The following is a 14,361-nucleotide window of genomic DNA, read 5'->3' as shown; positions in this document are numbered from 1 at the left end:
GCGGGGTCGGTGGGGGGGGGGTCTTTTCCCACCTGCCTCCACTTTTCCCTGAGCTGTGGGTGGCAGACACCAAGTTCTGGGGTCTCCAGCCGCACTGGGTAGCCGCCAATTCCTTCTCTCCAACCAGAGCAACGAGAATATGGAGATCACGAGTGCACTGCAGTCGGAGCAGCATTTGAAGAAGGAGCTGGCCAAGAAGGTGGGCCAGCTGCAGGAGAAGCTGGCCGGGCTACAGGAGACGGTAACCCCTGCACCCGCTGGGGACGCCTGGGAGCCTAGAGTTGGGGCGGCGGGGGGGCAGGGGTCTTGGCCAAGATGGGCGGTTCCGGCCTGGGGTTGGGGGGTTGGGGCACTGACTCCAGTCCCTCTGAGTGCGGCTCCTTGTTGCTCTTTGCTCTCTGACTTTGAGAAGTGGGTAGTCCCGGGCCCGGAGGGTGTCACCCTGGCTAGAGACCTCAACCGCGCAATGAGAGGGGAAGGCTCTTTGGATTCAGCCCTGGCTTCTGACCCCAGCTCCACTGGTCACTCCTCACTTCTCATCTCTCAGCCTCAATTTCCTTAATCTAGAAGAGAGATGAGCCTTTTGCTCACAGGGGTGTTGAGGATTAATGCCTGTAAGGTGGGGCCGCGGTTTGGTTTTCCCACTAAAGCTAAAATAGAAAGAAGGTTGTCATGAGGTGTGAGGCTGGGTGAGGGAGGCGTGGGGCTCTGGGCAAGGGGGCAGTCTCTTAGGTCCCAGAGTGAAGAAGCCAGGGGCCCCAACAGGGCAGCAGAAAGAGCTGTGCCCCTCCCTGTCTCCCCAGTCCGGGCTCAGAATCTGGCAAACCACCCCCCCCCACTCCGCCTGCCTCACTCACTCCCAGGGTCTTCCTGCAGGTGGAGCTGAAGAGCCAGGAGGCTGAGAGCCTACAGCAGCAGCGGGACATGTACATGAGCCACCTGCAGCAGTATGCGGCCACCTTTCAGCAGATGGCCTCTGACAAGGATATGCTGCAAAAGCAGGTGCTGCTACAGACCCAGCTCATGGACCGGCTGCAGCATGAGGAAGTTCAGGGCAAGGCGGAGGCCGAGATAGCCCGCCAAGAGTTACAGGAGACCCGGGTGAGGGGCTTGGAGCGCCGGGCCCCCAGGGTCGGGCCTGCGACCTACACCCCTTCTCACTCTTTCCTGGCCCCTCAGGGACGCCTGGAAGCTGCCACCCAGCAGAACCAGCAGCTCCAGGCCCAGCTGAGTCTCATGGCTGTGCCTGAGGAGGGTAAGTGGGACCTGCCCAGGGGAAGAGGGCAGAGCCCAGGGAGGAGAGGGGGCCCTGGAGCAGCACAGAACTGAGTTCAAAGGGACCCTTAGGGTGGTGAATCCTCCTCCTCCTCCTCCGGGGTCGGACGGGCTGGTGGGGCAGAGCCGGGCTTTCCTCCCTGGCCTGCTCCCCCTCCCCTGTTGGGTTGTCTGAGGCTCTGCCCCCCCTCCCCTGTTGGGTTGTCTGAGGCCCCTCCGGCCGCCTCAACAGGAGACGGACTGGACAGTGAGGAGGAGGACCGGGAGGCGGCGCCTCCGAAGCTGAGCATGCCAGACGACCTAGAGAGCCGCGAGGCCATGGTGAGCGGCCCTTCCCTGCCCCACCTTCCTGCTTCCCTCTGGTCCCCCCGCCCCCGACTGCCTCCTCACCTCCTGGTCTGCCCGCCTCAGCTCCTCTTGAGGCCCAGCCTCCCCCCTGGGAGCCGACGGTCCGACCTTGCGCCTCCTTGAAACACCACGTGTGCCCACCTGGGCAGTGAGAGGCGCTCCTCTCTGCCTCCCTGCCCCCCACTCATCCCGAGCTTCCCCCACAAAGGTGCACGTGTACACGTCTTACCCGCAGGTGGCATTTTGTAACTCGGCCTTAGCCAGTGCCGAGCAGGAGCAGGCGCGCCTGCGTGGGCAGCTGAAGGAGCAGAGGCTGCGCTGCCAGCGCTTGGCTCGCCTGGCGGCCCCTGGGACCACTGGTGACAGTGTGCCCGGGGAGACCCACCAGGCCCTCCAGGCGGCCATGGACAAGCTGCAGGTGTGTGGGTGCTCTGGCCTGGCCCGGGGGCGGTGGCTAGGGCGGGCTGCCGAGCCCTGATTCTGCCCTGCACCCTGCGCCTGACCCCCTTGCCCTGACCCTGCGCCCTGACCGCCGCTGCTGTCGCTGCAGAGCCGCTTCCTGGAGCTCATGCAGGAGAAGGTGGATCTGAAGGAGCGGGTGGAGGAACTGGAGCATCGCTGCATCCAGCTTTCTGGAGAGACTGACACTATTGGTTAGTGGCACAGCTGGCCCCCCAGGGTGGGGGAGCTCTGTGAGGGGTCGGAGAGCCCTGAGCGTCAGCCCGTCTGCCCCGCAGGAGAGTACATTACCCTTTACCAGAATCAGAGGGCCGTGCTAAAGGAGCGGCACCGAGAGAAAGAGGAGTACATTAGCCGACTGGCTCAGGACAAAGAGGAAATGAAGGTGGGCCCTCAGCATCCTTGGGAGCAGAGCGGAGCGGAGAGGAGAGGTGGGGAGGCAGGGCTAGGGCTCAGCACCTCTCCCTCCAGGTCAAGCTGCTGGAGCTGCAGGAGCTGGTGCTCCGCCTGGTGGACGAGCGGAATGAATGGCAGGGCAAGTTCCTGGCCACCGCCCAGAACCCTGCTGGGGAAGCCACTACAGCACCCCCAGCCCAAGAGCTTGGCGCTGTCGATGGCCAGGGTGGTGAGTAGAGCCCACGGGCTGGCGGGCGGTGGGGGAGGGCTTGCACAGCACTCAGAGCCCCTCCCTTCCCCACCGCCCCCAAGATGATCTTCGTGAAGTGAGCCTGGCCGACAGCGACAGTGCGGAGCCTCCCCAGGGAGAGGCCCTGCCACGCCACACTGGCGCCGAGAACCCTACCGCACAGCAGATCATTAAGCTGCTGTGCGAGATCCAGAACCCCCGAGAACGCCCAGGCTTGGGCAACAACCCCTGCATCCCCTTCTTCTACCGGGCTGACGACAACGACGAGGTGAAGATCACGGTGGTCTGAGTTGACACTAGCCACAAAACCTAGAGACGTGGGGCTGGGGGCTCTGGCCCCCCCGTCCCCACCACCCCACCATTCCTTCCCAATCCCCCTTTTATCCTTCGACTACCAAGCTGAGACCCCTGAGAGGGGTATAGTGAGCTCCCTAATGGGGGAGACATACAGGAGCAGACCCCTTGCCGCCTTGGCAATGCTGTATCTTTATCTCTGGGCTGTTCAGGGTTCCAGAAAAACAAAGAGCCAGAGGCTCGGTAAATATAGTTTATTTAGGAAGCTGCCTCTCTTGGGGAGCAGGGGCTCCCTGGTGGCCTCCTCACCCCCATCAAGTAGTCCTTCATTTTGAGGGGCTCGTGCATCCTCTATTCAGAGGCATTTTGGGGCACAAGTGCCCTCCCTCCCCACTGTCCAGCAAGATGACTGGGCAGCACTCTCCCAGGCCTTGGGATGGCAGGGCTAACTGAGGCCATGCAGAGGCATAAGCTGGTGGCGGGGTGGGCTCCCTCCCCAGTGTACATACTTATCTATGTAACATTTTGTATATTCTGGGGACAGGGCAGCCCCTGTATCATAGCAGAGGGTGGAACTGGCAAATGGGGAGAAACTTCTATTAAATATTTGAATATAGGGAAACTTATTTATTGATAGCATAGGATAGAGAGGACGGGGGCGGGGCCGGGGTCCTGCAGGGGTAATTCGACTCCTGTTTTGCTTTTTATTTCGGAATAAATGGATTTAGCCATACTGCTTGGCCTTGCGTGTGCCTCTTTCCAGTCAGTGGCCACTAGGTCCTCGGGTCTGTGCTGTGGGCGCTGAACAGGGAGCGGGCCCTGCCACCAGAGGGCAGGCTTCCGGATTGTGCACAGCCCCCAGGAGTCCGAGCCTGCCCAAAGGAGCTGTTAGAGTTAGTCCAGTCGTCACCTTCCTGCTGCTTGGGGAAGCGTGGGGGATCTCGGGGGGACTCACAGGTGGTGGGGGGGTACTCCTGCCCTAACGGCCGAGAGCCTCAGAAGCCTGATCCAGTCCTGGGGAAGGGCAAGCAAGATCCCAGCACTCAAGAATGCTGACTTCCAGGTCAGGCAGTGTCTGTGGCATCACCCTGCCCCTCTGGTGGCTCGTTGTCATGTCCCTCCACAGTATGTGCCAATGCCCCCAGTCCTCCCTCCAGGCTGAGTCGGTGGCCCTGCCCTCCTGGTGGGCCCAGCAGTCTTCCTAAGATAAGGACCTGAGAGCCCCCACCCCCACCCCACTCCCCCCGGTGCTTTCCCAGTAGGGCTTGGAAGGGACGGGGACTTCCTTTGCCGCTCCTCACAGCACACTGGCAATGGCTAGGCCCTTCCCCACCCCTGCGTCCCAGGGTTTAAGGCTTCACCTTGCCCTGAACTCCACAAAGAACACAAGCCAACAGAGGACAGTCTCCCATTGTCCAGAAATGCGTTTTATTCTCAGCCAAGAGACAGCAAGACTGGTGGTGGTCGGAGAGCCACACAGCTGCCGGTACGGCACCCCCGTGCTCGACCGGGGGGAGGGACGGAAAGGTGGTCGTCCACGGGCTGGGCATGTTCGGGAGGCTCATCAGAGGTGGCACACATTGGAGAGGGGGGTGTCAGGGTGACAGTGTTCCCTTGTAGTGGGGCCACAAGACTCCTCAGGGACAGCATGGTGATTGATTCCCAACACTAGCGGCGAGGCTGTGGCGGCTGTGTGTGTGTGTGTGTGTGTGTATGAATATTTATAGATATTTATAGAATGGGGGAGGAGCAATACCACAGAGGGGGCACAAGTTTTCACCAACATCACGCCTGGATGTGTCAGCTTCACCACTACAACAGACTAAGTCACAGAGGAAGGAGGAGGCTTTGGGGCTGGGGAGCCACTGTCAGGTCACAGGACAGCCGTCCAGGCAGGCTTGGAAAGGGAGGTCTCCGAGGAATAGAGGGATCTGGTTAGAGGTCGAAGGGGGGCCTGGGGCTCTCAGGACGGGATGGACTTGCCTGACCCGATCGGCTGGCAGTTGGAGAGAAAGCAAAGAGAGAACGGAGAGAAGGAGGGAGAGAACTGGTAAGGCGAGCGATGCCAGGCCCGGCGGGGCAGGAGGCAGGGGGAGGCAGGGGGAGAAGAGGAAGCTGAGGGTGTGGGCAAGGGTTCTGGAATGGAGGAGAGAGATGAGAAAGGGAAGGGGGGAGGACCTGGAGATGAATGGGGGCCACAGCTTCCCGGGGGCCTGGGGTGGGGGTCAGGGCGGCCCTCCCCCTGCCACGCACGCTGGTCTCTCATCTCATACACCACCAGGCAGTGCACCCACAGCTCCAGACACATGCTCGGCCCCTCTGCCTTCCCTCTCTTTGTGCCCCCCGCCCCCGTCTTTCAACGTACTGGCCCAGGGCCACCCCTAGCCTTGGAGTGTGGGGCCGCGTGCCCTGTAGCCACAGCTACCAGTCCTCATGGAGAGAGACGGGAGAAAGAACACTGTTTGAGCCAGGACGGCAAAGCTACAAGGATGGCTGGAGGGGGCACTGGAGACCCCTCTGGGCGGGCAGAAAGCCCGGAGTCCTCGGAAGGGACCCTGGGGAGGCAGGGAGGTCAGGCAGCCGGATGCCAGTGGCCACAGGCTTATAAGTCTAAGAGGGGAGCCTCAGCTGGTCGGGGGACCACAGGTCGCGTAGGTGAGGCTGGGCCCTTCCTGCTGGGGAAAAGCAGAAGAGCAAGAGTCAGCGGCAGGGGCAGAGTGGCAGGCGGGTCGCTGGGTGAATGCGCGGCCCAGACAGGATGGGACTCAGAGAAGCTGACTCAGCCCAGGTCAGCGGACACTGTTGTCCCCTTGGCCGGAAAGTGTAGGTCACCCCTAGGAGCAACAGGCCCAGGCCCATGAGCCTGTGGACCGGCTCTGGTGCTTTGTCCAGGGCCGAGGACGCCGTGGTCTGTCGTGCCTTTGCAGGCATAACAACACCAAGGAGGTAGGGGAAGGAAGGGGCTGTGTGACCCTGCCTCACCTGTGAGGTGTGGACGGGGGCCCTCCAGCTTTCAGAAACCAGCAAACAGCCAGAGCCTTCGCCCCAGATTGCTGCTCAGTTGCTGGTTGTCTGATAGAGGAGATGCGGCTCTGACCTCCTCTGCCCTGTCGTGGATTCGGTTCCCAGAGCTCCCGGCCCCAAGAGCACAGCTCAGATCGGGGAATGAGCGTGGCATTCCCAGGATGAAGTTCCAAGGCCTCTGGCTGTCTGAGTCCAGCCCCACGCACGACGCCCCCCGCTGCGTTCCCTGCCTCTACTCCATAAACCATGAGCTCCCTGCCCTCTCTGATGGCTCCAGAGAGCACCCAGCTCTGCCAGCCTGGGTGCGGAGCCCGTCCCAAGAGCTCCCCAGGCTCAGCCATGGAGCTCTTGACCAGTGGCACTGAGTCCCGAGGCTCGCTGAGAAGGGAGGTGAGAGAGCCAGCTGGCAGCAAGGACAGAAAGAGGAAAGAATAAGTCTGGAGCTGCAGAAGGGAGGGGGAGGGGAGCCTGGCTCTGAGGTCCCCGGTGCGCCCCCCAGTGTGGAGCTGGTGCAGCAGGGGGCCGACACACCTTCATGCAGCAGGCAGAGAGAGGCATGTGTGTACCTACCGTGCCTGACGCTCCTCAGGGGTCACTGATAGTGATTCTGAAAGACAGCACGAAATCAACATGGCAGTTCACACTCACGGCCGGGGCAGGCCCAGGGGTGGGGTCACGCACACGCACACGCCCGGGCGTGCACACACATGCTTTGAGGCCCCACGGCCCCGCATGCACACGCTGACACACATGCCCACAAACAACACGCATACGTACACCTCCCCCCACCACCCCGCTGCCCAGCACCCTCACTGGCCGGCACGTGCAGCACGGATCCGGGGCATGCAGCCACTCGGCACATTGAAGCACACGCGTGGGCTGAGTCACAACACAGAAGCTCGCCCGTACACAGGAGGGGTTTGCACCAGCTCCCTGCACACTAGTGCCTGGCGTGCTCCGAGGGCCACCTGCAGTGCTCTGTAAGGGACGGGTCTTGCTTTCTTAGCTGTCATTTCTCTGTCCAGGAACCTCCCATGGCTCCCTAGTGCCCGCAGCATTGAGCCTCAGGAGGACAAACTCTTCTGTGAACTTTTAAGGTTTGGCAGCCCGCCCGACTGTACCCAGGGCAACTTTTTCTTATTCTTTCTCATTCTGTCTGCACTCTCCTCTGGCCAGCGGCTCTCCTCAATGCATCCCATGCTAAACCTCCGCCCACACCGCCGCTCCGTTCCCAGATGCCCCTGACTTCTCACTGCCTGAGTGCCTGAGTCTTATCCCGGTCGGCCCCCAGACCTCCCCCGTGTCAAGCTGTCTTGAAGCTTCCCAGACTGTTCTCTTCCCCGAGGCAGGGGCATGACTTGCCAAGTGTTTCCTGTGTGTTTCTGTGAGACTGGAGTTAAAGCAGATGCCAAATCTTCCTCTTCCCCTACGTCACACCCCAGTGCACACCTGGGCGTGCCAAATTCCCTTAAGAATCTGAACACACGAGGGAAGTTAGCAAAGTGTTCCTACAGCCACATTTGCACTTCATGCGGCTTCTCTACAGTCACGGTCTCTCTCCCTTGATCCTCACGCCAACCCTGGGAGAAAGGCAGAATGTTAACTATCATGTTGCAGAAGGGACACTGAGGCCCTGGTAGGGACAGGGACTTGCTTACAGCACAGGGTGAACCAGAATCTCTGGGCTCTGGTCCAGTGCTCTCGACCAATGCCCTGCTGCCTGCTTTACCCCATCTGCTTTGGTCATCGGATCATCGTGGAAGCAAGTCCCATCTCTGCTCCATTTGGGCTTCATGGAAGCTAGACCCATGAAGGCTAGATCCTACCCTCCAGCCATCTGGAAACACAGGTGGGTGCTACTGGTCTGATGTGCTCTTCCTCAGAGGATGTGGCCAGTAGAAACAGGGACTGAGATATCAAAACGAGCTTCCTTGAAAAAGGGTCATGAATCAAGAAGGCAAGCCAAGGGATGAAGTAGAATTATTTTTCCTGGAAATCTCTGGGAATGGGGCAGCCTTTCATCCACTGCTGCCCCCCACCCACCATGTTGGTCCAGACCACGTAGGGGCAAGGGGGAAAGAAGAAAGCCGTTAGACTGCCCCATCCCTCCCGGTCCCCTTTCCCAGCTGCTCCGCGTCCTAGCCCCGTGCCTGAGTGCCATTCTTACACTCACACCCGTGTGCACGCCCACACACACACATCACACACCTTGCTGGTCACAGTCACAGCCTGGTCTCTGTTGCTGTGGGCCAGAGGCCAGACATCCCCCTTAGGACAATTCAGAGAGTCAGGACTCAGAAGGGGGGCATCAGAGTAGCCCTGAGTGTAAGTGAACAAACTCCACATCTGGAGAAGATCTGAGTTCAAATCCCCAGACCTGAGGTGAGTCACTAGGGGCTGGGAGAGAGAGTTGAGGGCGGAATGGAAAACGGAGAGCGAGGAGAAAGGAGGAGGGACGCAATAGTGGGAGAGAGAAGTGAAAAGGAAGGGAAGCGCCATGCAAGTGCTGGAAAGAAGGGGGCAGGTGGGATGAGTCCCACGGCCCCCTCCGCAGAAACGACCACCTCCGGGACTCAGCGCTCCCTGGGGGGCAGGCTCCGCCAACCCTCGGCCACACCTCCCGTAGCTCCGGCACCCACGTCCGAAGCGCCCTGGATGGAGAGGACCGGTTCTGGCCCCACCTCCCTCCCGGCTACGCCCGCCCAGTGGTCTCTTCCGACGCTGACAGCCCCTACTCACCTGGGAACCCCCGGCGGGGCGCGGTTGGGGCGCGAGGGCACCTGGGGGGGAGGACCGAAGGGGTCAGGGGAAGCCCCCGGCCTGGATGGCACGGGGGGCGCCCCCCCCAGGGCGGACCCAGCAGGCGGAGGCCCAGGAGCAGGGCCCCGCGACCCGGGCCGGGCTGGGGGCACGGCGGGGGCTCGGCGCTGCGGAGTGGGGCTGGACGTGGGTGACCTGCGGGCGACAGAGTGCGGAAGACAAGGAAGGGAGAGATGAGCAGCTCCGCCCCCCCGGAGGCCCCGCCCCCAGCCCCGTGCTGGTCACGCCCATGCGCGCAAGCCCCGCCCTGCCGCAACCTACGTATTCCCGGAGTTTAAGGCCCGCCTCCGGTGGCTCTAAAATTCCAGCTCCACCCAGCCCCGCAGCCAGCGCTTCACGGCAAGCCCCGCCCCGCGACAAGCCCCGCCCATTTCTAAGCTCCGCCCCCTGCTCCAGGTGGGAGCCGCTCCGGTGACGCGGGCGCGCCACTGCCCGGTCCCGGCCCTCCTCCCGCGGGCCCCGGGCTGGGGGGCTTTGGGGCCGTGGGGGCCGGCCCTGGTACCTGCGTCCGGCCGGTACGCTCTGCACCTGCAGCCAGGAGTCGTCCACAGGCGGGGGCATGGGCGTGCTGACAGTGGTCGTGTTGATGTCGCCGATGATGCTGAGCGCCTCCTTCAGTGCGTGGTACATGCGCAGCATCTCGTCGCGCCGCTGCGCCTGCTCCGCCGACTCCTCCATCAGTGTGTTCTGGTCCCCGCACGAGTACAGGTTGGCCAGCAGCTCCGAGAAGATGAATTCCTTCGTCTGCGGGCAAGGAAGTGAAAAGAGGACAGGTTGAGACCCGACACCTGTACTGGGACCTGACTGCCCCGTGGGACTGTGCGCTGGACTGAGAACTCGGGCCAGGGGGTGGGGGGGGGTACCCTAGCTTTGCCACCACCCGAACTCGGAGATCTCCTCCCGCTTCCCTTTCTCCGTTCTTGCTCTTTCCTCAGATGGCCCAGAGAGGAAAAGTGACCTGTTCAAGGTCATAGATTTGGGAGGGCACCAAGGGCCTGTCATGCCACCAGGACACCTAGTTGTTCAGCTTTTTTTCAGCCTCAGTTTCCCCATCTGTCAAATGGGGCAGTTCCACCCTTTCCAAGGACTTGCAGGCTCCACTGGGCCAAAATAAGGTGGATGAAAGTTTAAATTTTCTGAGCCCTTGTGTGCCTGGATTGGATGAAATGTGTCTGGGCCTGGGGGAGGGGAAGGGAGGATGGGCATGGAGGAGGGCACTTGTGGGGGTGAGCACTGGGTGTTATATGGAAACCAACTTGATAATAAACTATTAAAAAAGAAATATGTGTGTGTGTGTGTGTGTGTGTGTGTGTGTGGTAGGGGGGTGGGAGGGTGATGAATGTTCTCCTTAAACTCATGGAGAGGCACTGAGTTTTTTTATGCCATAGGCCTGTGTCTTACTTGTTATTCAGTGATATGTTGAACACCTACTATGTGCCAGGCACTGTGTTACTCTTACTTTATATTCCTTTATTTCTCAACTCTATTATTATCCATGTTTTACATATAAGGGAACAGAGGCTCAGAGAGGGCAGCTGACTGAAAGTCAAACAGAATTTGTGGCAAAGCCAGGATTCAAACACAGTACTATTTCTCTGGCGGCCATGCTTTTTCACTAAGCCATGGGTGTTAGTGGTTCTGTGGGGTATGTGTTTAAAAACATGGGCTGGGAGTTCTCAAAAGATGTGATTCCTAGTCCCTTTTGGAAAACATTTAAGAATATTTGTAATGCCTTGGGTATGTGAATCGACAAAATAATATAAGGAGCTCACATTTGATTTCGACAGCTCTGGTGTGGACCCATACCTCGCTCTCTAGAGCTGGTCCCATGGGACGAGGCTGTGCCTCCCCTGGGGCATCCTGGCTGCTGCTTCCCTGGTCCCAAAAGAGCACCCACCACCCACGAAGTGTTGCACCCACATTGTTGATCATGAGATGCATGATGGTCTTCGGCATGAGGTCCCTCACGGTCTTGTTAACGATGGCCATGTATGAGTCCACCAGGTTCCGAATGGTCTCCACCTGCCGCTCTAGCTGTGGGTCCATGGAGTGCATGAAGCTGTCCGAGCCATTCTCCTCAGTCTCGCTGGCCTGCCATTGAGAACAGAGGGCATTAGGGTGGCTGGGCTCCCGCAGCCAGGTTCCAGGCACCCCCAGGGTCTTGGCCCCTCCAAGGGTGGCCTGGAACACTGAGGCACAGAGAACAAACGGCCTGAACACACAGATGCCAATCCCCACCCCCACCCCCTGCCCCGGATACTCTGCATCTGGGTTTCGCCCAGTGCCTCTTAAGACCCAGACCCTGTTCAGCCTTATCTCGGCTCTCAGTCTAGTGTCTAGAATTTGCCTGAGTTTCCCAGTCTATGATTCGGAAAGGACCTTTTCAAGGTCCCTTCCTGATTCTAAAGACTTGGCCAGGCTGGACACCTGGCTGAAGGCGAGGGAGCGGCACACTCACTTTCTCCTTGTCCTGGGAGGCCCACGCCAAAGCCATAGAGGTCACGACACCAGCATTGCCACCGCCGCCACCGCCACGAGCAAGCGCAGCCGAAGCAGACACACACAGGGAGGAAAAGGGGGGAGTGAACTCGGGGCACTCTACCCCAGCTCTAAGGCAACTCTAGACATCGCCACAGTAAAAGAGGAGGAAAGTGAAGTAGCCACAAGAAACCACCATTATATGCGGGAAACGCCGTCCGTGGCAGAGGATGGTCAGGTAAAAGGCCGCATTGGAGGACGGCAGGAAGGCTTAACTCTGATCCCGCTCCAGGACAGTTAGGGGGAGGATCTGTGCTGTTTCTGAGCCCGTAAGGGCTGAGGATGGTGACCCAGGACCCCTTATGGCGGGTAGCTTGCCCTCTCCCCATGCTGCCACTCACCCCGACACGCTCAGGATACACGCCAGCCCTCAGGAAGGAGGCCTTCCAGCTGTCTACCTCCTCCTGTGTCTCACAGGCCAGCTCCAGCTGCCGATAATCCTTGTAGACATTCCTACAAGGGCAGGCAGTGAGGGGAAAAGGCATTAAAACCCATTCGCCCAGGTGGTTAAGGCCATGCATGGATTGGGGTCAACATGCCTGGGGGCCGTTCTTGGCTTTGTCATTTCCCAGCTGTGCGACCCTGGGCAAGTCTCCTCCTCTCTCCAAGCTTCAGTTTCCTTGTCTAGAAGATGGGTGAATAATAATGACTCGTAGGGGTGCCTGGTGGCTCAGTTGGTTGAGTGTCTGACTTTGGCCCAGGTCATGATCTCACAGTCTGTGAGTTCGAGCCCCATGTCGGGCTCTGTGCTGACAGCTCAGAGCCCGGAACCTCCTTTGGATTCTGTGTCTCCTCTCTGCTCCTCTTCTGCTTGACTCTGTCTCTCCGTCTCTGTCTCTGTCTCTCTCTCTCAAAACTAAATAAACATTAAAAAATTAAAAAAAAAATGACTCCTACCTTCCTGGGTCATTTTGAGGACCCAGTGTAAAATGCTCTATTAAAAGGTGGGGGGTGGGTGCTGTGGTGCCTGGGTGGCTCAGTCGGTTAAGAGTCCAACTTCAGCTCAGGTCATGATTTCATGGTTTGTGAGTTCGAGCCCTGCATTGGGCGCTTTGCTGACAGAGCCTGCTTTGGATTCTGTGTCTCCCTCGTTCTCTGTGCCTCCCCCGCTCATGCTCTGTCTCTCAAAAATAAATAAATGTAAAAAAAAAATTCAAAATAAACTGTTTAAAAAATATAAAAAATAAAAGGGGGGCCTGGGCCCTCATAAGAGGGTCATCCCTGACCAGGTAGCCCCCAGTGGCTCCCTCCCTGGCTCTCTGGAAACCTCCCTGATGGCAACTGTACTGAACCCTCATCTTGAGTGAGCAGAAGCCCATAGGAGTCAGCTCTGGCTTGGGAGGGGAGAGACCTGGTATTGTCACAGACCCCACAGGACACTGAGCAAGGGGACCACAGAAAGGGGACCGGGCCTGATGGGCTCTTCTTTGCCCCCAGTGCCTGGCAGAGTCTCTTATGCAGAGCAGGGACTGGAAGGGANGCCATGAAACCTTTCTCCACATCTCGCAGCTTCAGATTGTCTACGGACAGCATGTATTTCTTCTCTTTCTCCTGTGGATAGAGATAGGAGCAGGGGTGAGTTTGGCACTGCTCTCTGCCGCGTCTCACACCAAAGAGTGCTCCGTGCTGGGGGCGGGGGGTGGGGCTGGGGCTGTGGACCCCCAGAGTGGCCCTGGGCTTCTGGGCACCAGGGTCCCCTGAACAGGGGTCTGAAGAGACCCTGGCCATGGAGCCCTGGGCCTGCTGAGCACCTCTGGTTCCCAATGACATTCAAGCCATTCCCAAAAGTGCAGGGTGCCAAGACTGAGGGTGTTCCCAATCCCACCCCAAGGAAGCCCCGGAGGCAGCCCAGGCCAGCCCCAGCCAGGGACCCCACACTCAAGCCTCTCTCGCCCCGGGCTGGCCAAAAGAGACCTGCTTAGGATAAGCTGCTGACTTCATTTCCTGACTGTGGAGACAGAGAAGGGGGGCCCCCCTGGCAGCCCCAGCGGCTTCAAAAGGCTAACCCAGCCCACTCCCCCCAACCCGCCCATGTGTTAGCAATCAGGCGCACAGCACAAACCTGGAGGTGGTGTGTCTGTGTGTGCAACGCGTGCGTGGTTGTGTGCCTGTGCGAACGCATGCCGGCCCGAGCATGTATGCCGTCACCATCGTGTACGCGTGCCTGTGTCTGTGTTGCCTAGATGTGCGTGCGCACACGTGTGCCCGTGTGAGTGTGTTTGTGTCAAGCTGGACGTGTGCACGCTTTTGTAGATGCGTGTGGCGACTGTAAATACCTGTGTTGTAAACGTGCCTGTGGGCTGCCCTGCGGGCACCCAGATTTATATGCCTATGGCTTGTTGAATATGATTGGCTTGTCTGCAGCCCTCCTGGAGGAGTGACGTGTATCTGTGGATGCCCATGTGGGTGCCAGGCCAACGCATGCGCGTATACGCCTGCCATGGGTGGAGATGTCTGTAGCCTGCTATGTTCAAGGGAAGGCCCAGGGGTCTGCGGCGGAGGATAGTCCAGGATGGGGCTCTGGGGGGAGGAGACGGTTTTGGCTGCTGGTACCCGACTTGCCCACACACCACAGGACCCGTGCTGTGGCCGGGGGAGGACGTCTATGTGGATCTCAGGGACTCAGGGCTTNGCGAGCCTCGACCAGGATCACGGGTTGGGGGCTGGCTGGATTTAGGAGGACCCTGCTCCCCCGTCCTGGCGCCATCCTGCCCACCTCCTTCTGCCCCCCCACACCCGCCTGGCCCGTCCAGCCACATAAAGCCTTCTTTATGCCAGGCGGGTGGCCAGGAGCCCCAGAGGGCGGCTGGGGGAGGAGAGGAGGAAGTTGCACACACGGCCAGGGAACATCTGGAAGCATTCGAGGGAGGCCCCGCCACCACCCGCCCTGTGCTCTGGGGTTGGACTCTAGGTAGGAGCGGCCTCCTCCCCCCACCCCTCCCTTCCTGCTGGCCGGC

General features: G+C 59.8%; 2 protein-coding genes across 6 annotated transcripts in view; one reads left to right on the top strand and one right to left on the bottom strand.

The window, feature by feature from the left end:
• Positions 1–3,755, top strand: part of GOLGA2 (golgin A2) — a 16,837-nt gene extending 13,082 nt beyond the window's left edge. For 4 of the 5 annotated variants that reach the window (XM_077768313.1, XM_077768310.1, XM_077768311.1 and 1 more), the window contains 9 exons: positions 128–241; positions 877–1,101; positions 1,180–1,255; positions 1,508–1,596; positions 1,859–2,041; positions 2,174–2,276; positions 2,361–2,467; positions 2,554–2,707; positions 2,791–3,755. In XM_077768313.1, the coding sequence (XP_077624439.1) occupies positions 128–241; positions 877–1,101; positions 1,180–1,255; positions 1,508–1,596; positions 1,859–2,041; positions 2,174–2,276; positions 2,361–2,467; positions 2,554–2,707; positions 2,791–3,017 (1,278 nt within the window). In that variant the 3' untranslated portion in view covers positions 3,018–3,755. The remainder of the gene's footprint in view (positions 1–127; positions 242–876; positions 1,102–1,179; positions 1,256–1,507; positions 1,597–1,858; positions 2,042–2,173; positions 2,277–2,360; positions 2,468–2,553; positions 2,708–2,790) is intronic. The other variant, XM_077768312.1, reaches the window with a different exon arrangement.
• A 673-nt stretch (positions 3,756–4,428) lies between these two features.
• The window catches only part of DNM1 (dynamin 1), a 44,312-nt gene continuing 34,379 nt past the window's right edge, over positions 4,429–14,361 (bottom strand). Inside the window, 7 exon segments of the mRNA XM_077768307.1 lie at positions 4,429–5,694; positions 8,786–9,001; positions 9,369–9,610; positions 10,787–10,957; positions 11,325–11,336; positions 11,746–11,869; positions 12,858–12,955. Of these exon segments, the coding sequence (XP_077624433.1) occupies positions 5,625–5,694; positions 8,786–9,001; positions 9,369–9,610; positions 10,787–10,957; positions 11,325–11,336; positions 11,746–11,869; positions 12,858–12,955 (933 nt within the window). The 3' untranslated portion in view covers positions 4,429–5,624.

This window comes from Crocuta crocuta, unplaced genomic scaffold (assembly GCF_008692635.1).
Source record: "Crocuta crocuta isolate KB4526 unplaced genomic scaffold, BGI_CrCroc_1.0 scaffold35, whole genome shotgun sequence".
Lineage (NCBI taxonomy): Eukaryota > Metazoa > Chordata > Mammalia > Carnivora > Hyaenidae > Crocuta > Crocuta crocuta.
This window is presented reverse-complemented; position numbering and strand designations above follow the sequence as displayed.